Genomic DNA, 20,828 nt, shown 5'->3' on the forward strand with positions numbered 1-20,828 from the left:
TTGGCAATACATTTCTGTGAATAATCAATATGTATAACTTTGCTTAAATGTTTTTTCTTTTGCTAGTGCTCATGTCCAGATAAAAAACAAAGGAAGGGCAAATTTAAACTACGCATATGTATCTCCTGCCTTAGCTTGTTTTGCATTCTAAGGTTGTTTTACGTTTAAATAATACTGGATTAAAATAGGCTTCTCATTGAATTTTCTATATCATTCAAAAATCAGATGGTAAATCAGCTCTCATCCCACTGCTTCTCAGATTTTGTAATCTAGATACAGATACTAGCCCTCTCTCCCTGTTTCTTTTCATAGATTTAACCACCTGCGGTAGCAAGGGGTGATCTTTCTTCACCAGCTTTAACCCTACATGACATAAAGATACATGACTGGACATAATTTGAAGCAAATAAGAGCTTGTTGAATGCAAAGATAAAGTGTATTCTGTGATTAGTTTTCCTCAGTTTTGAATGGCTTATTTACAACTCATAAGCTTGTAAGTCTCCCAGTTTAAGTACAAATTAGTGAGCTTCTGACCTTTCCATCCCTGGAAATTAATATTTTATAAAGTGCATCCCAACTCTTGCTGTGTATGCTGCTGGATAAGGAAAGCTTCCTCCCTCAGTAAGCTTGTTCTATCCTCCCTCRGGTATGGGATGTTTTTTCTCCCTGTTCCCCTACCTCACTTTTTCTTTTTTCTCAAAGCACTCGTTTAGGCTCTGGATTACCTCCGAGTCTTCACTCAGACCATTGCACCGCCTACGCATTGGCATCTCCTTCATGYGGTTAAGGTCTTCCTAATTCATTTGAAAGTCAAAGGGACGTATCTTGGCAACTTTTTGTGGTCCCCCTGTCCCCAGCCCCCTCTCCTTCATTTGGGGCAGAGAAGGGGAAGGCATCCCCTGGCTACGTCCGCCACAGGCAGTGCCAGGCAGAGAGGCCGGGCTCGTTCCCAGCCAGCAGCCTGCATGCCTGCATGCAAGAGGGCTTGATAGCCCAGCGAGGCCCTAGGGTGACACACCACTTGTCCACGGGCCAGGTGTCACCTCTGCCCAATGCCAGTCTCAGGCGAGCAGGCAACCCTACTCACCCAGAGCAGCCCGGGTATCTCTGTACCACTGGACTTTCACTGTGCAATGAGGAGGYGCCCTCTGAGCCCGACCTCTCCTTTCTGCTACTTCTGACAACTTTCTCTCTGGGGTTATCCAGCGTTTCTCTCTGTCCCCATTTCCCCCATCAGCATCTTCCTTTCTCTTTAGTCTTGCCTGGGTCTTCTGCAGACTCAAGCTTTCTTTGCCCCTGCCTCTCTTTTTCTCTACAGAAACCTTCTGTTTGTTGGTGTAATACATCTACAAACCACATCTCACTGAGCTCCTTCCCACCTCTACTATATTTCCTTGCTTGACACCAGCCAGTCTGCTTTCTGGTTTAGCATGATGCTGATATATGAACCCAAGTCATTAACTAGTGATAAATCAGAGGAGCAAATGAAATGCTCAAATATTTAAGCATAACTCTTTATAGTTAACTTAATCTGTTAATAATCTTGTACAGTAATCTCTTTTAAAGCTCAGTACTGTATTCATCATTGTTGTAACAGTATGTTCAGCCCAGGGCAGTCCTAAAAGGTCCATCTTTTCCCCTTTTCCTGGATAAGAATGCCTTCTACAGCAAATAACTTTTTCCTTTTTTTTTTTTTTTTTTTTTTTTTTTTAACCACAGAATATATTACATTTTGGCCTTTATATAAGGTTCTGCTTTTGCATCTCTGCCTTTCCCATTAGCGTGTCCTCCCCCCCCGCAAGGCTCTGTCCTCTGCAGAAAGCTAGGTTATCTCCTCTGCTCTCTCCTGGAGCTCCTACCTCATAAAAAGTTCTTCAGTGCCTTGTCCAGCTGTGGTTTTACAGGGAAACTGAGAAGTAGACAGCTCCTGCAGTCTCCCTGCCTGGTGTGGCATAAGGTCCGTGCAAYGAGAGGGGTGCAGGATCTGAGGTACTACACAAGCTGCCCACTGTGGTCTGGCTGCAGCGTGTGCTGGCTGCTCCATAAGGGACAGGGAACCTAGAGCCAAGCGTGATAATGCAGCTAGCAGAGATGAGGGAATTTTCATTAATTTCATTAATTTCTTAATCAATTTCTTCAGAACCCCCTTTCTAAATAAAAATGGCCACCGGCTTCAGCAAAATCGGGCTCAGCAACCTCAACACCCGCCCTCACCTCGCATCAGTGTAGGATAGGCTGTAGATCATCTGCATCACAGCACAGTATGAGTTTCAGAAATTACTACATGAGCTTATAACAGAAAGAGGCTTGTATCTGACAAAATGAAGTATATAGTGGTGTCAGAGGACAGTGAGGGAGAGTCTACAGTCTTTCTGCACCAGACAAGGGCTAGGGAACATTATCCATGCATGAGATGATAAGCTGAGAGGGAATGGGCATCCAGGGTGTCTCTTTCGCAGCTGCTGGTTGCCAAGCTTTCCATGGCAGAGGGTGCCTCTACTCAGGGCAGCTGGTTCAGGTTCAGTTGCTGCCCTTAGCCCATGGCCAAAATGTTGCACTGATGCAAGGGACTGAAGGGGCAGCAAGTATGTCACCATCGCGTATAAACAAAATTTCCTGAGATGGGATCGGATCTGACATCTCTTCTCTGATCTACCATCCTCATGCAAATCTAAGAATACCATAAAGGGTGCAGAGAACAGAGTGTCCCCAAATTTACTGTAATTTTCCTTTTTTAATAAAAAATGTCAATCAATCTTGATTTAGGCAGTGTTGGATGTCTCTCTTGTGTAGATGAGTGAACCAATTCCTTCTGGAAATTCCCATATGTTAACGATTTATCAGGTAACTCGCTTTGAGTTTGACATACAAAGACCATAAAGCATTTTGCAAACTTGATAATTATAACACACTAAATCGTTTCTAATTGTTGAATATGGAAGTGAGCTATTTTTATCGTCCAAAACCCACAGTGCCCGACACGAGCAAAGAGTTGTCCTGACACTGTGAGTCCCCATTTCAAAGGCATGTCCCCACACTGAAGGCATGTCCCCGTGTGCTAGCTAGCCCCAGGATTTCCAGGCTAGTGCTAGCCTGACCTATTAAACCCATCTGTACTGGTCCCTGAGAACATCCCCCTTCAAACTCAGGAAAAGTCATGTGAATCTGGCTCCTCTGCTTCCAAATCCAGTGCGGTCTGTGCAGAGTCAGTTCAGACATTTTCACTACACCAGAGACATCCTTCACAGAGGTACCTGAGGAATTTGCTTTGCCCCCATCACCCTGCCATCCACGTACTACGGCTACTTCACAGTTGCCTTCGTTGTCCAAGACACATGGATATTACAAWGCTTATTCTTGATTCTATAGAAAGTCTATAACAGAAGAGGAAATTCCTCCCACACTTTAGGCTAGTGGCTAAATCACTGGGTACTCCTCTTTACTCCCTTATTTTACATCTCTTATATCTACCCCTTATCTCTTATATCTACTTATATCTACCCCTTTCTTCAGGAATAGACCCCAAATTTTACTTTTCATATTTTGGTTTCATCCTTTGGGGAAGAAATGTTCCAAATCCTRATAAGACTATAAGATCGTAAGATAGGCCAGTCTATAACTGGCATATTTCCTTACATAGAGAAAACACAGAGTATGATTTATAGATAAGAAATATAAACTGCATTAGTAATTGTAAATCAAAACACCAAAATGGGTAGTGACCTGTCTCGTACTTGCATGGTTGCATTCAAAATGCTTTGAGTTCCCTGGCACACATTCCAAATGTGCACCTGACATTTCTCTGATGCATATCCTGTGTAGCTGGGCATTCACAAATGCCTGCTGAGGCCTTCAGATTTTCTGCTTGGACTGTCTCTTTAAAAATTAGACATAGTTATCCCTACTTCTAGAGCCCTCTCTGCTGAGTTGGAGGGACTATGAATGCCATAGTAAATCCCAGATTTCTTTAGCAAAGGATTAAATGCCTATTGCTTTGTGTATATAGCTCTATGAAAATCTGGTCTTGGGTGAATGGTTTTTCCCTAGCAATCACAATTTACGGTTAGGCCCCCACAGCCAGTAAGTCTCAGCCTTTGGGACAGTGATAATACAAGATCCCTTGAAGCAGTGGGAGAATCCGAGGGAATAAACATGGCTTTGGAGAGCGCATCACCCCAGCTGCCATCAGGRGCCTGAGAACTGTTCGAGCAATGTATTAGAGAGAACTGCAAATAAATGCAAGTCTGCTTCAGTGATGTTGGTTGCTTTTTCATAAAAAGTGTCTCAGTGAGCTTCATGAGCCGTGAAATGCCTTTTGGCACTGTAACTATTAGGAGTTAAATATTGACATGGAAGAAAAGAGTTGTTCATTATTCACTGCGTTTTACCTCAGGAGTTACTGGTTTATTTTAAAAACAGCCTGTTATCCAAGTGGAGGCAGGAGCAATCCTGCCGTGGTGCATGGCTGCGTTGACAAGCAGTTGTGCTGAGCAATCTGTGACCAATCTGTGGACCGAAGCTCCTGAATGCAGGCTGTTTGGTGCAAGCGCTTATGGACAGCAGCTGCATGGAGAAGAAGGCATAGCAACCTGCGATCGATCCACAGCCAGAATGGGCAGGCTAAYTGGGTCCCATAATGTAGCTGCCATTGATCATTCAGCCAGCAGAACACTCTTCAGAAACTGGAATAGAAAAGCTATTGAGCAGACAGAGACAGGGCTTCAAATCACAATAACTAGAGAAATGAGTGGCAGCAGGTAAAAATGTCTTGGCGCTGTAGAAGGAAGCAGAAAAACGGGGGAAGTGCAGTGACTTCAGAGCTCTGAAAAGGTGAATGAGACTGGCATAAAGGAGCGAAGGTGGTGAACCGAAGCACAGGCGAACAGTCTGCTGTGGTGGCTGGAGCACGGTCGTATTACGCTGATCTGTGATGTAGAAATAAAGCTTAGTTTAGAAGTGGAGAATCACACAGAAGGAACAAGAGGTACCGCGTGGGTTTGCCAGGTGTAAGGAAGGAAGAGTATTCAGCTGCCATGAATTACAAGGCCATGCCTTGGTGGCTCTTTTGACAGGATAGGTTCAGGACCAACATGAAGTGTTAGATAAACTCTTTAAAGAGAAATGAAAACCAGAAAGAACAAGAAGGTGGCCTCCAGTCTCCCTGACACCCTGACACCAATCAGAGGTTTACTAGGGCATTTTGAAGACCTGTAAGTAGGTCAGATCTTTGCCAGAATCTGCTTAGGCTCGAAACGTGAAATAACTTCCTGACGGCTGGGTGACTAGAAGAGGGCAGCAGTGAGACATGTCAGCAGGCGGCTCAAGTGTGTACCTGCAAGGCAGAAGATTGCAGTTTCCATTCTCGACCTCAGGTCTTGGGGCTTTTGTGCAGCCTAATTGCCCCGTTGTTAGTCACTGGAGGAACTGGGGTGGCAGCCCCACACCTCCATGGGTAGCCGCATGGGGCTGCAAGTGGAGGAGGCAATGACCATACAATGATGGCTGGCGGGAGCAAGGGAGGTTTACTGGTTTCTGACCCCGAGACAGAGGGAGGCCGTTAGGAATGGTGAGGTGGGACCCTGCAGTGCTGAGAGCTGCAGTATGGACCAGGTATTAGGAAGCAGAAACTCTAGATTAAGTTGGCACAGTAAGTGCTCAACAGCAGCACCTTTCTTTTTGGAAAAACAGCCTCAAAATCAGAGCTGTTAAGCAAAATCGAGTATACACAAAGGATACGCGATGTAGGTTGGAAAAGAGTAAGGAATGTGCAAATTTTCACACCTTTCAAAACTTGGGGCTTGAGGGCAAGATGAAATGTTTGCAAGCAATTGTTAAAGCAAGAGTATTTTGCTCCATAGTATCTGAGGCCCTGGAGAGATGCAGTGCAAAGGATCCATTCCTTGGAATAGCAATGGTGCTGCATGGCCAAAGCTCTGGAAGATGATCATCTCCATACAGTTTTATTCCTAGTCCTCCTCAGGGAAATACAGAATGGATTCTGGAAAGAAACTAATTCAATTTGGCAAATGCTTCACTTCAGAGTGAGTTGACAGCACAGTCCAGTGCGCCCATTCCCCGTCTGGCCATATATAGAGTTTGTCTGCTTCTCCTTAGCACCAGAAAGATTGTTTTTCCCCATTGGCTTCAGGAGTTCTCAGCCCAGGGGAAATATACCCTGCAAGGTCCGAAGTTTGGCCTCCACTCACCAAAGGGGCGATGCTGCTTGGGTAGTAGCAATCATTATTAGAAAAGAAGGTTTCCCTCTGTAAATCTCAAGAGCAGGATTTGAAATATAGGCTAATAGGCAAAAAGAATTCTCATTAGTAGAGTTGTCTAGAGTTAGTATTTATTACAGAGATAAACAAATTTCTTAAAATTTTAAAGTTGGCTTAGAAATGTTAAATGTTTAAAATGTTATTTTTACTCTTAAACTAATACTTACATTGGTAAAAGTACTACTTTTTCATTTAGTGATTAAATAAAATTTTGGCCAAACACCTGAGAAGGTCAGGGACTTTCTTGACAGCCAACTGAGAGACAATATGAAAATACAAACATGTATTTCTACAATTTCTCTTATTTTTCCCCCAGAGTATTTTGAAAATATTTGCCTCTCATGAAAATAATGAATTTCCTCTAATGAGTAGATTCAATGCTATAAAGAGAACTGCTCACACATACTTTTTCCTATTCTTTTGTCACTTTGAGTAGACTGTATTTCTATTTTGATAATGTATTGTCTTTGCTAGTGTGTGTACATAGGCTTTCCCTACATGAGCAGAAACAAATGATTACCAACTGAGGCTGTTGAAGTGCTATCCTCTTTTGTCAATCATCAAGTCAGGATTTGTACATTTAAAGGGTTTGTCACTTGTTTTGTCCACACGAGAATGCCAAATAACCATGCTGCCATACAGCTTGTGACAGAGTCTGAAATTATCACATGGGATTGCATGCTCCTCTGGGTCAGAGTTGTTGCATGGTGCATCTCTGACGCCAGGCAATCCTGAGACTGTGCAAGATGCAGAAGATGGCCATTGGCTAAGCAGAGACAGCCACATCTGCCGAGATCCCACAGCAGTCTTGATGGGATATGAACAGAAGTCATGTAGCCTCTAGGGTCAGGCAAGAACTTTTCTGGATTGCAGAGAAGGGTTTTTTGCAAGACCAGTGTGTTAGTCTTCCAACAGTAACCATATGCCAAATGCAGTCAGGCTAATTTGTGGCTGAAATTTTGGTTATGATAAGCAGCCTGCCAGAGCATCTCCTTTCAAGCAACAGTTACCACACAGGAGACTACAGAAGCTTAGCTCCAATGCACAGTTTCTCACATCTGCCAGCTAAGATTGGATGCTGTAAAGTGCGACCCATAGGAATGGCATGGATTGTGCACAGCTGCACGATGTTTTATGGAGGTGTTAGTCTAAGGTGAGTGGACTTCTTAATAGCTACAAATGCAGCTGTCACAAAATCAGAAATTCCCTGGAATCTGCAAAGTAGACAATAGAAAAGCTTTAGAGGAAATCTAAGCAAATTAGGTCTGTCATTAGACATATTCCTCTTGAAGACCAAGTAAGTCTTAAATAGAAAACTAGTCAGTATCACCCATGTCTGCTTCTAGGTTGGTTGGGCATAGTTTCTTTTAGGAAGACTAACTAGATGCAGTTGAACCTGATACCTCAGAAAAACTATCAGGAATTAGCCCCTCTCTGTCCTTGTGGACATTTCATTCATCTCTGGGTGTCAGTCCTGGGTGCTTTCCCCCAGCAAAACTGTTAGATCCCCCTCGAGAGGGGAAAAGAGAGGTGTGAAGATGGAGCTCATCAAACTGACACAAGGTTTTGATGACACTATTAGATTATGAATTCACCCTCAACTCGTCACCTTTCCCTGGTTAAGATGAAAAAAAAAAGATTTATTTTTGGCAAAAGTTTATAGACATTGGTGAAGAAATTGAAGTGAAAATGCCCCATATATTATCTACAGACATTAAGCTGAAACTAGAAAGATCTCTGTATTCAGCTACCCTACCACAGCTACTCTTCTGTCTCCTTCAGGGCTGCCTTGTCTGCTCAGCTGAGACATCATGCTTAGATTACATCCATCAGCGGAGAGTCAGCCCTTCTTTGTGAAGCACATCAGCTGGTAGAGCCAACTGTTTTCTTGCAGTTTCCTGGGAATTTGGATCACATTCAACTTCTCCTCTCCAAAGCTCATTTTCCTTTAGCTTATTCAGCAGATAGTTTAGATACTTCTCTATGCCCATGAACCTGTCATGAAAAGATGAAACTCCCCATAAATATTGTTGCACAGTTCAGAACATTTATTTCAGTGTGAATTGTCTCCATCTACAGAATCATATTTTAATATAAAGCTGTATATTGGCAAACATTTAATACTAACACACACATGATACAAAGACAGGCAGTTCACTACTGGCCACCGATTGAAGCTGAACATGCCGGTTRTCAGCCACATGTGGCTGAGTTCCCTGGAACTTGTCTTTCAGGCATATTGTAACAGTGTCTTTATGATGGTGGGGTTTGTTGGAGCTGGGAGTTTCTTCTCACTACAGGTGTGTTGTTGCATATATCTGCTACTTGCTACCTCATACTGAGTATCTGTGTACCAGATCAAGCACCACAAGAATATGGATTATTTTAGATTTTTTATTTCTGTGAAGTGCACAACTGAAAGCTGAGGGGTTGTATAACTGGAATGGCCTGCTCACAAGCTTTGCTTATCTCTAAAAGACTCAGATTGTCTAAGGAAGTGAATCCCCATTTGCCAGCAGGAACAGCTGAGTGTGCTTGCCCAGGTGGGTCCTGGTGTTTGCACCYTTCTGCTCAAGCTGACGGTGGTCCTCCAAAACTCACTTTTTGAACAAGAAGAGTTGAGTGTCCAAAATAAGTTCCAAGCATCAAAATACTTGTGTAACTGTCCTACAAGATACTCTTACTCTCTGCTTGGGGGATTTCACACACACACAGACAGAGTTTTATTTCTCTCATTATTTCTTTACACAAAATAAAAAAAAAGGCCCTGTGGCCTGGGATATCCCAATAGTCAGAAAGTGAGAAAAGCTAAGGGAAAGCTTCCATCCTTTCAAATTCAACTCTGCTTCTTCTGCCAGGAAAGGTGCTGGGTGTCGCAGCTAGAGCCCACCTCAACCACGTGCAACCTCTGAGCATTGCGCTCTTCGCCCCCCCCCCCCAAGAAGAGCCGGCCTCGGCTGCGGGGGCACGAATGTGATCCATTTGTCTGGGTCCTTTGGCCAGGAACCCAAAACAGCGTTTTCCAGCCTTTTTTTTATCTGCCATTCTTTTGGCCCCTGGATCAGGCCGCCGGACGCCTCTCGACCTCCCCAGCCACTGCCGGCTCGGGGCGCTCGCAGTCCCCCACTGTCGGTTGTTTTGGGGAACATCGTACCTGGGAAAGACACAACAGTCAAAAAAAGGTAAAAAACATAAAAGGTTCAAAGGATGTTTGTAGGCTGACAAAAGACAAGGCGTCCTGTGCATCCCACCCAGCCACGGCCATTTCTTTTCTTCCTCGTGATGCTGACGGCTTGATCTGGAAAGGTGACTGCTCTCTGTGACAGGGTGTTTCACCTCTTTTTTCTTTTTCCTTCCCTTTCCTGGTCCTTTCCGCGCAGCCGGCCGCAGAGGCAGAGGCGGGAAGCCCCCGGCGAGGCGCACAAGCAAGGCAGGTAGGCGAAGCCCCCTGCACCGCCGAGCCGGGCCCTGGCTCCCTCCCGGCACCGTTCCTGTTCTGGTTGTGTTTCTGTCCTCGTCACCAACTTCGAAATGGAAAAATTTTAGAGTCAGTGAAAAAAAAAAGAAAATTAACCTTTTTTTTAAAAAAAAAATAAAAGCCATTTGTAACAGTTTAATTTAAAATAAAAAAGCATTTATTCCTTCTTCCATTACCAGAAATTAATAAAATCACTACTCAAGATAAGAATACTTTTCTCCTATCCTTATATTTTCATATATAATTTATACATCTAATATGTATCTTTTTTAATTTTAAAAATTAGCCACTTTAATAGGGGTATTTCAAAACAGGCCAAAATTAAGGCAAGCAAAAGTGATCCCCGTTGTCAGAGATACTGTTCGAAACCAACTAGTTCCCTCCTGTGACAGGAAGAATAAATAAAAATCACCACAACCACAAACCGTGTGAATAACAACTGGGAATGCAAAAAAGCCCTCCCATCATCTGTCCCGAACAGTGCCATTTCTATGATTATAAGATAAGACTTAGGAAAAAAAAATCTTATTTAAGAATAGGAATGTAGTTCTAAACTGCTCCCCCCTCTCCTCGTATACTTGCAACGAAACTGTTTGGTATGGAGGTTACAGCAGTGATAGGCAAAGCTCAGAGCATTGATACGGTAGAGCCAGGTGTCTGTGAAGTATTTGATTTAGACTTAGGAGACCTGTAAAAGCTAGTACTAGCCAATTCATATAAATAGATAACGTATCCATAGATTAAAACCAGTGAACTGGTGTCTCAGGAGCTCACTGTAGATGGAAGCCGGTTACTTAGCGTGTTGTTTACAACAGGAATGTGAAGAAATCTATTACCTGCCCAGGGCTATTCAGTATGTTTCATAGTGAGCTGAAAAAACACATGAAACAATTGCCAGTGAAGTTTATAAGCAATGTAAAACTTAGTGGAGAGGCAAATAACTGTCAGTTTTTGTCAATCCCACTAAGAAATCTAGGTCCCAAATTGCTTAACAACATGCATTTTGATGGYTAAATGCAAGGTCATTAGCAGCAAGGCACACAGGTCCCAACGGATGAGACCGCACTTTGGAAGGTGGTTCTTTAGAAGGGGGTTAACCCGTGAAGTCCACCCAGTATGAGCACAAGAAGCAATGAGTAAGGAAGTATAAATATCACTGCATATGATATTTGAGGAACTATGTTCAATCTCTAAAATCATAGGAAGGGAAGGGACTCCCTGAGTCCTCAGATTTCATCACTGATGACTGCATGAACCGTCTCTCTGACACAAACACAAGAACTAGCCCCTCCAAACTTTGGTTTAGGAGAGCAGAACCTCACTGCTCTGTTGAGATAGAAACATTTTAATTTTGACCCTGGATTTATTCATAATTGTTTTGCACAGTTCAGTTTGTTCTTGTGCCAATGTTGTTGTTTCATATGACTGGTCCTTTCACCTCACATTCCTTCATGCCAGCGTCATTTGAGCAGACACATTCCCTCTCAGCTTTCCTTTTGCTAAGCTAACCCCTCTCCCATCCCAGGCTCTGCGTTGCCCTGCTCATCCTTCCCTCTGCTTGTTGCAGAGAGAGCTGTCATCGGTGATCAAATCTACACACAAATGTCTAAGATCAAGTCAATGACCTGTTAAAAACACTCCTGGGTCTCAGCTGAATATAAACCTTACCTAATGCACGCTACAGCCACATGAGTCTTTTCACAGCTCAGAAGGTCTCTTTCTGATATACCTCCGGCCCCCTTTCCTCTTGGTCATTTCTAGACAACTATGACTCATAGCCAAATACTTTGTTATTAAACACCAGGGGCATGGAAGTGCATTTTTGAATTACTTAACTGCACCCTAAGCCTGCTACTTTATTCCTCAGGTTCATCTACTTTTTTTCTGGATGTTGACAAAGAGAAAAAGACTCTGATAAGAGCTGTGAGAATGGTCCAGCTTCTGTGACACATGCTTTTCATCAAGACAGGAAAGAAATGCAGTGAATTTCTTGTAGCCAAGACAGAATTTAGGAATTGTTTTGCTTTGACTTATAGACATCTGGTTTGTGAGGTCACTTCTATGTAACAAAATAGGGGCAAGATGCTGTGGACAGAGGCGGAATTAAAGAAATCTAAAGTAGAAGCAGGGGGGCATCTTTTAAAATTCCATGTGGATAATTAATTACTTGAAGAACTCACCGATGGATACAGTGAACTCTTCACCCTTAGAAAYCATTAAATTCAGACTGACTACCTTTCTAAAATGCTCTATAGTTCAGGTAAAGCTATGGGTTTGACATCAGAGTCACTATTAACACTTCTAGCTTCTGTAAGACAGGACATCGAAGTAGATTATTGTATTGGATTCCTGTGGTATGACTGTCCATCAGCCTATGAGAAAATACAGCATGATTAAGTAATCTGATYTATGAAAAACTTTATCTTTGGAAAATATTCCCCATCAAGTTTCTTTATTACTMTGGTTTTGTTTGATCTATTTTTGACTTGTTTTCTATATATTCAGGCAAGTGTCCCTCTGATCATATCATCTTTTTTTCAAACTCAGAAACAGCAAAATCTTTCCTCCCTTTTCTGAGTTCTCATGYTGTCTTATCAGCTGTCATGTGGCTATCTCAGAGTGCAACAAGGGTTTAATTACATTACAGAGCTATAAAAGAGCTGCTGCAACTACAATCCAGGTCCCTGTGCTACAGAGCTGAACATTATTTTCACTTTCAGAGGTGGATTCAGAGGATGAGCAGACCATCCTCCACCCAACATTTGMTGTGACTCTGCCAGCATCTGGAATGACCCTTTCCAAACTCTCCAGTCTTTAATGCTCCTTTTAATTCTCATTTGAAATCTGGGGCAGGAGCTAATCATTTTATCCCAAGCTATGGGGGGTTGGGGGGGCTGCCTCCTGGCGTGGTTCCCAGCCTATCTCCATTTTGTTCCTGGGTTACAGCCAGCAGCTTATTTGATATATTGTTTCCCTAATTCCTGTCCTCATGCCTTGTCATAAATCATTGTCAGAAAAGCTTCCCTGCATTTCCATTTCCTCATTTACTCCTGCACACTATTTTTCTAGTCCACATTTGAATGTTTGTATCCAAACAGTATTAGATACACAGATAATTTTACAGAGACAAAAGTCACAAAACAAATGTTTTATCTGCCTGCCAGCTTTACCATAGCTATCTAAGCACTGAATATTGAATACAAGAATTATTTTTTGATGACATGCTACCACCTATTCCAAGCAATCACACAGTCATGGTTTAAGAGGCAAATGAGCAAGAACGGGGTCTAGTTTTAGGACTGCRGTGAAATAGCATATTTAGAGGCACTGATCAGGACTCATAGCTCTGTTTCTCTCCTCCTGGTAGCCCAATTCTAAAAAGAAGCCCCGACATCACCAAATCTCCACTGACAAAGTCAGAGCAGCTGCTGCGAATAGATGACCATGACTTCAGCATGAGACCAGGTTTTGGAGGTATGAAACATGCCTATTCGTCAGTGGTATTCTTCATCATAACTTTTTAATACTGTAACAAAAGTTATATCAACAAGCAGATCAACAAAGCAGAGCCTTTTCTGTCTCTAATTTCTGTTATTTTGTGTCATGGATTCATGACATATGTGAGGGGATAGGGTTGCACTGAAATAACCTTCCTCCTTCCCTGAATAAATAGCTTAACCAAAGGCATGGAAACATGAATAGAGGCAATTTAATATTCCTGGTATTCAATGACAATTTATTCTGAYAAAATCAACTAGAACAGCTTACATTTATTCCTAGATGTCAGGAATTCTAGGACTTTGTTGCAACGTTTGTGCAAAATCAAATGTTGTACCATATTTACAGATCTGGCCATTTCATTTACAATAAGAAGGAAAATATTTTGAATGCCGTGTGTTAATACTTTGCTCACAGTTTTGTGGCTGCGTGCTACGGCAAGCTAAGCTTTTAGAGAAATGGATTAAGGAGAACATGYTTTCTTCAACCTATCGGATTAAAGAATGTTGTAATTTATCTACCCTTTCTGGCTGACAGATGGTCATTCAAATCCAGGATACCATTATATTCTCTGATAGGAAGAAGATTTTATTGCTAAATGCTCAATATACAAAATACCAGCATGTTCAATTAATTTAAAATGGTTTTAGTTTCATAGCCATCCACTAAAGTGAGCATTGTTTGTCTGCCAGATCTCCTGTACTGTAATTGCCAGAGGTCAAGGTCTGGAGGAGGGAGAAAAAATAAAATCCCTGTTATGTCTCATTGTAGCCTGACTCTTTTCCTCAGGAATCCCAGACCCCGTGGCACGTGCCTCTGTAACACAGCCTCTTTCACAGGCAGCCCTCATGCCTTCTCATCCGCAGCCAAACACTGAATGACGTAAAAGCAAAATAAGTGGAGTAGCTCTCAGGGATCTTATTAGTCTGAAAGTGGAGCAGAGGAAGTGAGGGAAAAATTAYGAATAATTCTCCCACATCCTCTCAACTGCACCTCCATGTCTCTCTGTGTGAGTGGGATGTGCTGGAGGATGGTCAATCCTTGACTTAAGCACTATAGTCATTATTTTTAAATTTTGAAGGACAGGTTTAGAAAGAAGATCCCATCCTATACTGAGAATCAGGCAGCTCCACCAAGATTTTYTGCGTTTTGAATGCATTGCAAAGCATATTATAGCCTAAGAAATGTGTATGTTGATTGTTAGAAAATGTAACAGTAAAAAGCAATATAGTGGAGGGGAAGTCAGGAATAAGTTAGTCTAATTGCTGATTTTCATTGTTATTAAGTTTTTATTACGAATTCCAGTCACTGGAATCAGTTAGTTTACTATTGTTTCTTTTCTAGACTGAACATCAATTTTTATCTTTAAGATATGAAAATCAGATGGTTACCTTGTCTCACCAAGTTTATACTTTCTCGACTTTTTCCAGGCCCTGCAATTCCAGTTGGGGTAGATGTCCAAGTTGAAAGTCTGGATAGCATTTCTGAAGTGGATATGGTAAGAATAACAGCTTTGTTGAGGTGGGAAGGCACCTTTAGAGATCCTCTAGTCCAACTCTCCTCCTCAAGCAGGGGCAGCGAGAGCAGGTTGCCCAGGACYATGTCCAGTCAAGTTTTTAATAGCTCCAAGGGTGGAAACTCCACAAACTCTCTAGGCAACGTATTTGACCAGGATCTGCCAACAATTAGTTCCACTGACCTCAAACTACTATTTTCTCTCTCTAAATGTCTCCAAGCAAAAGAAAGAAAAGTTAACCAGACCTTTTATTTTCTCTAGGAGAAAATGACACAGCACTGCCAAAACTACCCTCAAAAGATTTGAGTTTTTATGTTTTGTTAAGAAGTGATAAGATTTGAAAGCTCTGAGGAGAGGAGAACAATTAATGTGTTAGTTTTATTACACTTTGTGCGATACATTGCAGGTGCAATCTGGTTTCACCTGTGTACTGAGCTTGGTCAGGGGCAAGCTAGCTCCAAACCAGAAGCCRCGAAGCTGCCATTAGAGCAACACTGGGTCAGACTGGTAAGTCCTGCTCTCTGCAAGGCAGCCAGAGTGAGCAGCAGTCTGTACATGACAGTGGCAGCATACCCATCTTGCGATAGCACTGCGGTGAGAACAGAGGAGCTTGTCATTTAAATGTCACCTCAAAAGACAGGCTCTCTCTGTGGTCAAATTACTCATCCCCTTGGGAAGTGCACAGCCGCAAGAGGCTGAAAGTTTTCTAAGGGCAGAAGTTTCTCTAGAATCTGCCTGCGGTTCATTAGCAGTTGTATCGCCCCTGTTGTGTACAGAGGACCAACATAAGGCTGCGTAGGACTTTCCCTTAATCTTTGCACTGATGGTAAAGCAGGATTTCAGGAACAGTCAGGACTGATGGTGGCATTCTGCACAGGCTAAATTCATTTCTGAATGTTCCTCCTTCATTTCCWATCCACCATGCAATTAGTAATGTGAAAACTGTCAATTTTCAAATACTCTGAAAGTGCTGTGGATTTTGACCTCTATGATTTTTGTTTTAGAAGCTTTCTTTGTTACAAAACACCACTGAAAGTAGGGTATGACTTCTGGAAGAGATTTTTCTTGGAAATACTTTACATCATACATGCATGACATAACCAGCCATGCAAGGGAGTGGGAACACAGAAGGAGAATGGGAGATGATCCCACATATAATACTGCAAGATCTACATCAGTTTTATGAATCCTTTCAAAACCCAGTTAGATCATTTCTAGAGTCTCAAAATGTCTCAGCTTTTGCTTTGTAAGAAAAAAAAATTACAGCCCAACACAAAACACTTTTTGGAATTTTTTGCTATTCCAACGAATGTGTTAATAGTTCTAATGATTTCACAGAAAGCTCAAACTTCTCTGCATTCTTAATTAATGACTGCTATAGGGCTAGAACGCTCTCATCTGACCTCTTCCCATGTCTAAACCAGGAATACAGTTTTGCGGCAGCACAGTCAGTGTTTCTCACTTAACTGCRTCCAGGTTGTTGCCCACCAGGTGTAATGTCCCTGCTCTGTGGTCTGTGGCCAGCCAAGCTCCTCTTACCTCAACAGCAGAGCCCCTCTGACGTCCGTGGTTTTGGCACTGGTCCCATGCTGTTAATTTGTGAGAAAGCTGACATAAAAGTGCAGTGTGTGGGATGAGTGGGGGAATCAGTGAGGTGAGAGAGTCTTTGTCTCTCCCTCGGTCTGACAGAAAAAAATAGAATCATTCAGCCATTTGATGGGAATGTTTCACCCAGCAAGGTTTCTGATCCTTCATGGGAGGTTTCTGAGCATATTTGGTTATTTCCAATTGACTTCTCTTAGCATGTGGCTGAACTAAACATTCCTATCCAGCCTAAAGAGGTTTCAGTATTACTGACCTATATGATTCAAAATTTGTGAGTCAGSCTCTGCTGAACGTCAGCGAATGTTTATTCTTGCCCCATACAGCATAGAAGTAGCCAGGTAGCCGCTATCAGTATGTCCTTCCCCGATGAGAGGCAGCAACTGAGAGGAGGCAGCTCTGTGTTGATGTGCGTGCGTGTGTGCGTGTGTGAGCTTGCATGTGCGTACATGCACATCCGGCTCATGTCCAGGGCTGAACCAAACAGGACAGCTCACAGCACTGCCAACAGTGCAAGCTCACCCACCTGGCTTTGCCCTGCCATGGACAAGAAATCCTTGTACAGACAGAGTATCATACYGTATCACGTCTAGCCAGCATCAAAYTTAYACTCTGCTGTGGGATTATAACCCTGGTCATGTCCCTCCACCATGCAATTCTAGCTTTTGCATGYGCTGGGATATTTGCAGTCAGCTTGGACTTCCACCACTTGCAAGGTGCAGTAGGGTTACAAAGCTGAGATATACCAGGATGYGTGAGGAGGCTGCACCGAGTCTGTCTGCGCGCACATGTTTTACCCCAACTCATTTGAAGGCCTCCAGCCACCTCCCATGTTTCTCTTTGTGCCCTGACCTTGAGCCGTGGGAGCTCTCAGCTTTCGCCTCTCCTAGAGTGTTCCCAGTCTTGGTGGCTGYGGGGGAAGTTTGTGAAGGTGGTCAGAGAGCCTCCAAAAAGCTTGAACACTCAAAGGCAAAAGGAAAGAACTCAACAGTCACAATTTCAAAGTTAAAAAAAAATAAAAGCTCTATTTTTAAGCAAACCTTATGATTTTGGGGTATTTCCCCTGGTTTTTGAATGCTGCCACTACTCCTCACAGTGTCCCCTCCTCCCTTCCTAGGTCTCCAAGGAAGAAACATGAGCCTGTCCCATCAGTGCCAACTGGGCTGCTGCTGCATGGCCAGTCAGAGCCACCCAGGCCAACATTTCTAAAACACCTTTCTCCYTGCTGCTGCTGTAGATAGCATCATGCTACAACCCCCAGTCACATGGGAAAAGTACTTTATAGCCTCGGGGGAAAAAAATTCRGAGTCAATTTTGGCTGTTAGCAGAATAACGATGAGAAAGACTTTAAATGGCAGAATCAATTCTTTCTAACACAGGCACCTTTGTATAAAAAGGCCATAGTGCTTTGCAAGATCGTTGCTGTTTGCTTTTTGAATGAACACATATCAATTACAGAGTTCTTYGCTGTGTACTAAATTTCATTTTGCTGAGGTAAATATATCAAGTTTTCCTTTTCTCTTACTTTCTGAATATTTACAAGAAAGTGAGGAAGTCATAAATGACATTTTAAAATTTCTTTAGGATGTCAAAAATCAGATATTTTTTGTCTGATTAATTTTAAAATTTATAGCAATCTATTATGGGCAATTGACTCTGAAATAAACACTGCTTTTGTGGGCTGTGCAGGGCAACTGTTTTGTCTGGAGGAAAGGTAGAAAAAAAAATTGTTACCCTACCCAAAACTGGAAATTTGTTTGCAAAAATAGCAAGAGAGTAAATAATGTCTCTGAGAAATGGATCAAAAGAAGAGGGAGAAATTACATGGTTGTTGGTTGGGGCAATTTCAGATGACACATTACAAAATATTGTGGTTCCCAGCTGAATAGCAGAAAACTAGGATTAATGTATCATTTCTAATGAGAGCTGAAAATATTTGATTTTTCCACAGAACCATAAACRCAAATGTTTATGCAAGAAAATGGGGCTTAACTTAATTTATTTCTGTTTAAAGGAGATAATAGCCAATTAGGAGTCAATAAAAAAGGTTTCCCTGAATGATTTTCTTTAAATCTGTATACAGGAAAAAAATCTTAAAGAATGCTATAGAATGGACCAAAATAAAAGAAAGAAGTGAAAAAAGAAAGAAATGACATGGTCAGTGGCTTTGGGAAGCTTCAGATGGATGCAATGTAAAACATTTTCTGGAATTATATTGACCTCCAGTGTAGTACTAGCATAGCCTGGATTAATAAACTACTTCKGAAAGCAAATTGCAAAAAAATGTATTTTAAAGGGATTGGAAAGTGTTGTGGAAAAAATCAAAATGACAAATAATTTTTTAAAAATAGTCCAAAYCCATTTAACTGCCCTGACGCAGGTACCATGGCAGACTGGTCAGCCTTAGACACTTTTCCCTCAGCTTATGGGCAACATGTTATGTTACACTGTATGACCCCATGCTTAAAGACATGTATGCATGAGCTTAATGCATCAGCTATGTGGGGGATCCTTCAAAATAAGTAAGGTAAATGCAAGCATATGTGCTTCTGGGGTCAGATCCAGAAAATACRATGGAGCTAGAAAAGAAGAAACAGACATCAGATCTAAGAGTACAATATGTGGGGAGAAAGAGCAAAAAAACCCTCCAAATTTCAGCCAAATACAGAAAACCTCTCTAGGTCAAGAGAAAAGGGGGAAAAGGCAGTAATAAAAAGATTTAACAAATGACGGAGTTTGAGCCTGCTCTCTCCTGTTATAAATCAGTCATAGCGAAAGAGCTGTGCCAGTYTATGTCATGTGGAGATCTGCCTCCAGCTATGATAACCTCTGATGGGAGGAGAGGAAAATCATGTCCCGGGAAAGCCTAATAGCTCTGGGTTTCTGTAGGCTTCAAACACCATCTCTCCCCTGTGCAAATCTCATCTAGAAGCTCCCCTGATAAGCCCATTAGGATCTTGGCTGAGACTCCATGACTTCTTTGCATAACCCTAAGTTGGTAGACTTGTGCCCTTGYCATTGCTGTGATGCAGGAAGAGCTCCCGCATTTCAGTGACTTCTGCCAGCTGCCKGGGTGAAGGCAGTTTCTGGAGGAGCGGTGGGGGCAGCTCAGGTAGTAAACATTTGCTCCTTTACAGTCAGCTCCCGAAATACATCATCAGGGGGYTGGAGGGTTAAGTGGTTCGTAGCTCACAGTACCTACCACTGCCTTGGTGTATTTGCTGTCTGGCCCCTGGAGCGGCTCACAGACAGGAGAACACAGTGTTTGATCCGAYGTCTGCAGGCCTCTGATTTCTGAACCTAGTAAGTCATTTTGACCTGAGGAGCAAGCAAGCTACAGCTGAACTTGGCCACTGCACCTTGGAGAGTGGATATGACTTCAGGAACTGTGCTTCATAACTTACTGTTGGTACCAGAGGAGAGAAGTCATTGCAGGAAGGTGGAGAGAAGATCTCCAAACTTGCCTATGGCAATAAGATACTAGTTGTAATACAAATCTGTCTATTTCAGGACTTCACCATGACCCTTTATCTGAGGCACTACTGGAAAGACGAAAGGCTGTCCTTCCCGAGCACCAACAACCAAAGCATGACGTTTGATGGCCGGCTTGTGAAGAAGATCTGGGTCCCCGACATGTTCTTTGTCCACTCCAAGCGTTCCTTCATCCACGACACCACCACTGATAATGTCATGCTGCGAGTCCAGCCAGACGGGAAGGTACTTTATAGTCTCAGGTAAAATTGCATTCAATCAGTGCTAGTTATTAGTGAAATGAGAGAGAAAGTATAGGTTCCTCCTGTATTTCATTTTTGTATGGCTTCATGCTATGAATAAATAAATAAATGTACTGACTAGCTGCTGTGATCAGGAGGAAAAATCCCCTTCCGTTATCATAATAAAAATGCGTGTGTGCACAAGGAGGCAATCTGGGCCAGTATTATATAAATAGAGTGAGAGTCAGGACTGAAACTTCATTCCTAGGAAACAGTTTGTGTCACCTTCCTCTAGCCAGTTGCTGTCCCTCCCGCTTGTCTGCCTTGAGAGCGGGATTTCCTAATCTGTGTGACTTCTCTATCCCCCTTGCAACTCCTAACACACCACATTCCCATTGCCTGCTGAACCTCACTAGCCTAGAACCAGTGGGAAGGAAAATCTGGATCCCTCTGACAGTAACTTGTGCCAGTTCATTAAGTGCCCTTTGCAGGAAGCGATTTTCTTGGTTCCTGCCAGCAATGCCTCTTTGTCTTGTGTGTGTGATCTACCAGCCGCGTACTGCAGTTCCTTGAGGGAACTCACCATGGAAAAGCAAGGTGTGACCACTGCAAGGCATTGCAAAGGAGATAAGGCACAATGTAAGGAAAAAGGCAATGTCTTAAAATAAACAAAAGTCCAGAGCAGTTGTCACAGAATCACAGAATGGTTGAGGTCGGAAGGGACCTCTGGAGATCATCCAGTCCAA

At 42.6% G+C, this 20,828-nt stretch overlaps 1 protein-coding gene across 2 annotated transcripts in view; it reads left to right on the forward strand.

Annotated features, from left to right (window-relative positions):
* Positions 1 to 20,828, forward strand: part of LOC146588004 (gamma-aminobutyric acid receptor subunit rho-1) — a 38,974-nt gene that overhangs the window by 9,641 nt on the left and 8,505 nt on the right. Inside the window, exons 2-5 of one of the 2 annotated variants that reach the window (XM_085318740.1) lie at positions 9,656 to 9,709; positions 13,121 to 13,227; positions 14,682 to 14,749; positions 19,880 to 20,103. In XM_085318740.1, the coding sequence (XP_085174866.1) occupies positions 9,656 to 9,709; positions 13,121 to 13,227; positions 14,682 to 14,749; positions 19,880 to 20,103 (453 nt within the window). The remainder of the gene's footprint in view (positions 1 to 9,655; positions 9,710 to 13,120; positions 13,228 to 14,681; positions 14,750 to 19,879; positions 20,104 to 20,828) is intronic. The other variant, XM_085318741.1, reaches the window with a different exon arrangement.

This window comes from Rhea americana, unplaced genomic scaffold (assembly GCF_003343005.1).
Source record: "Rhea americana isolate MKP2758 unplaced genomic scaffold, rheAme1 scaffold_55, whole genome shotgun sequence".
NCBI lineage: Eukaryota > Metazoa > Chordata > Aves > Rheiformes > Rheidae > Rhea > Rhea americana.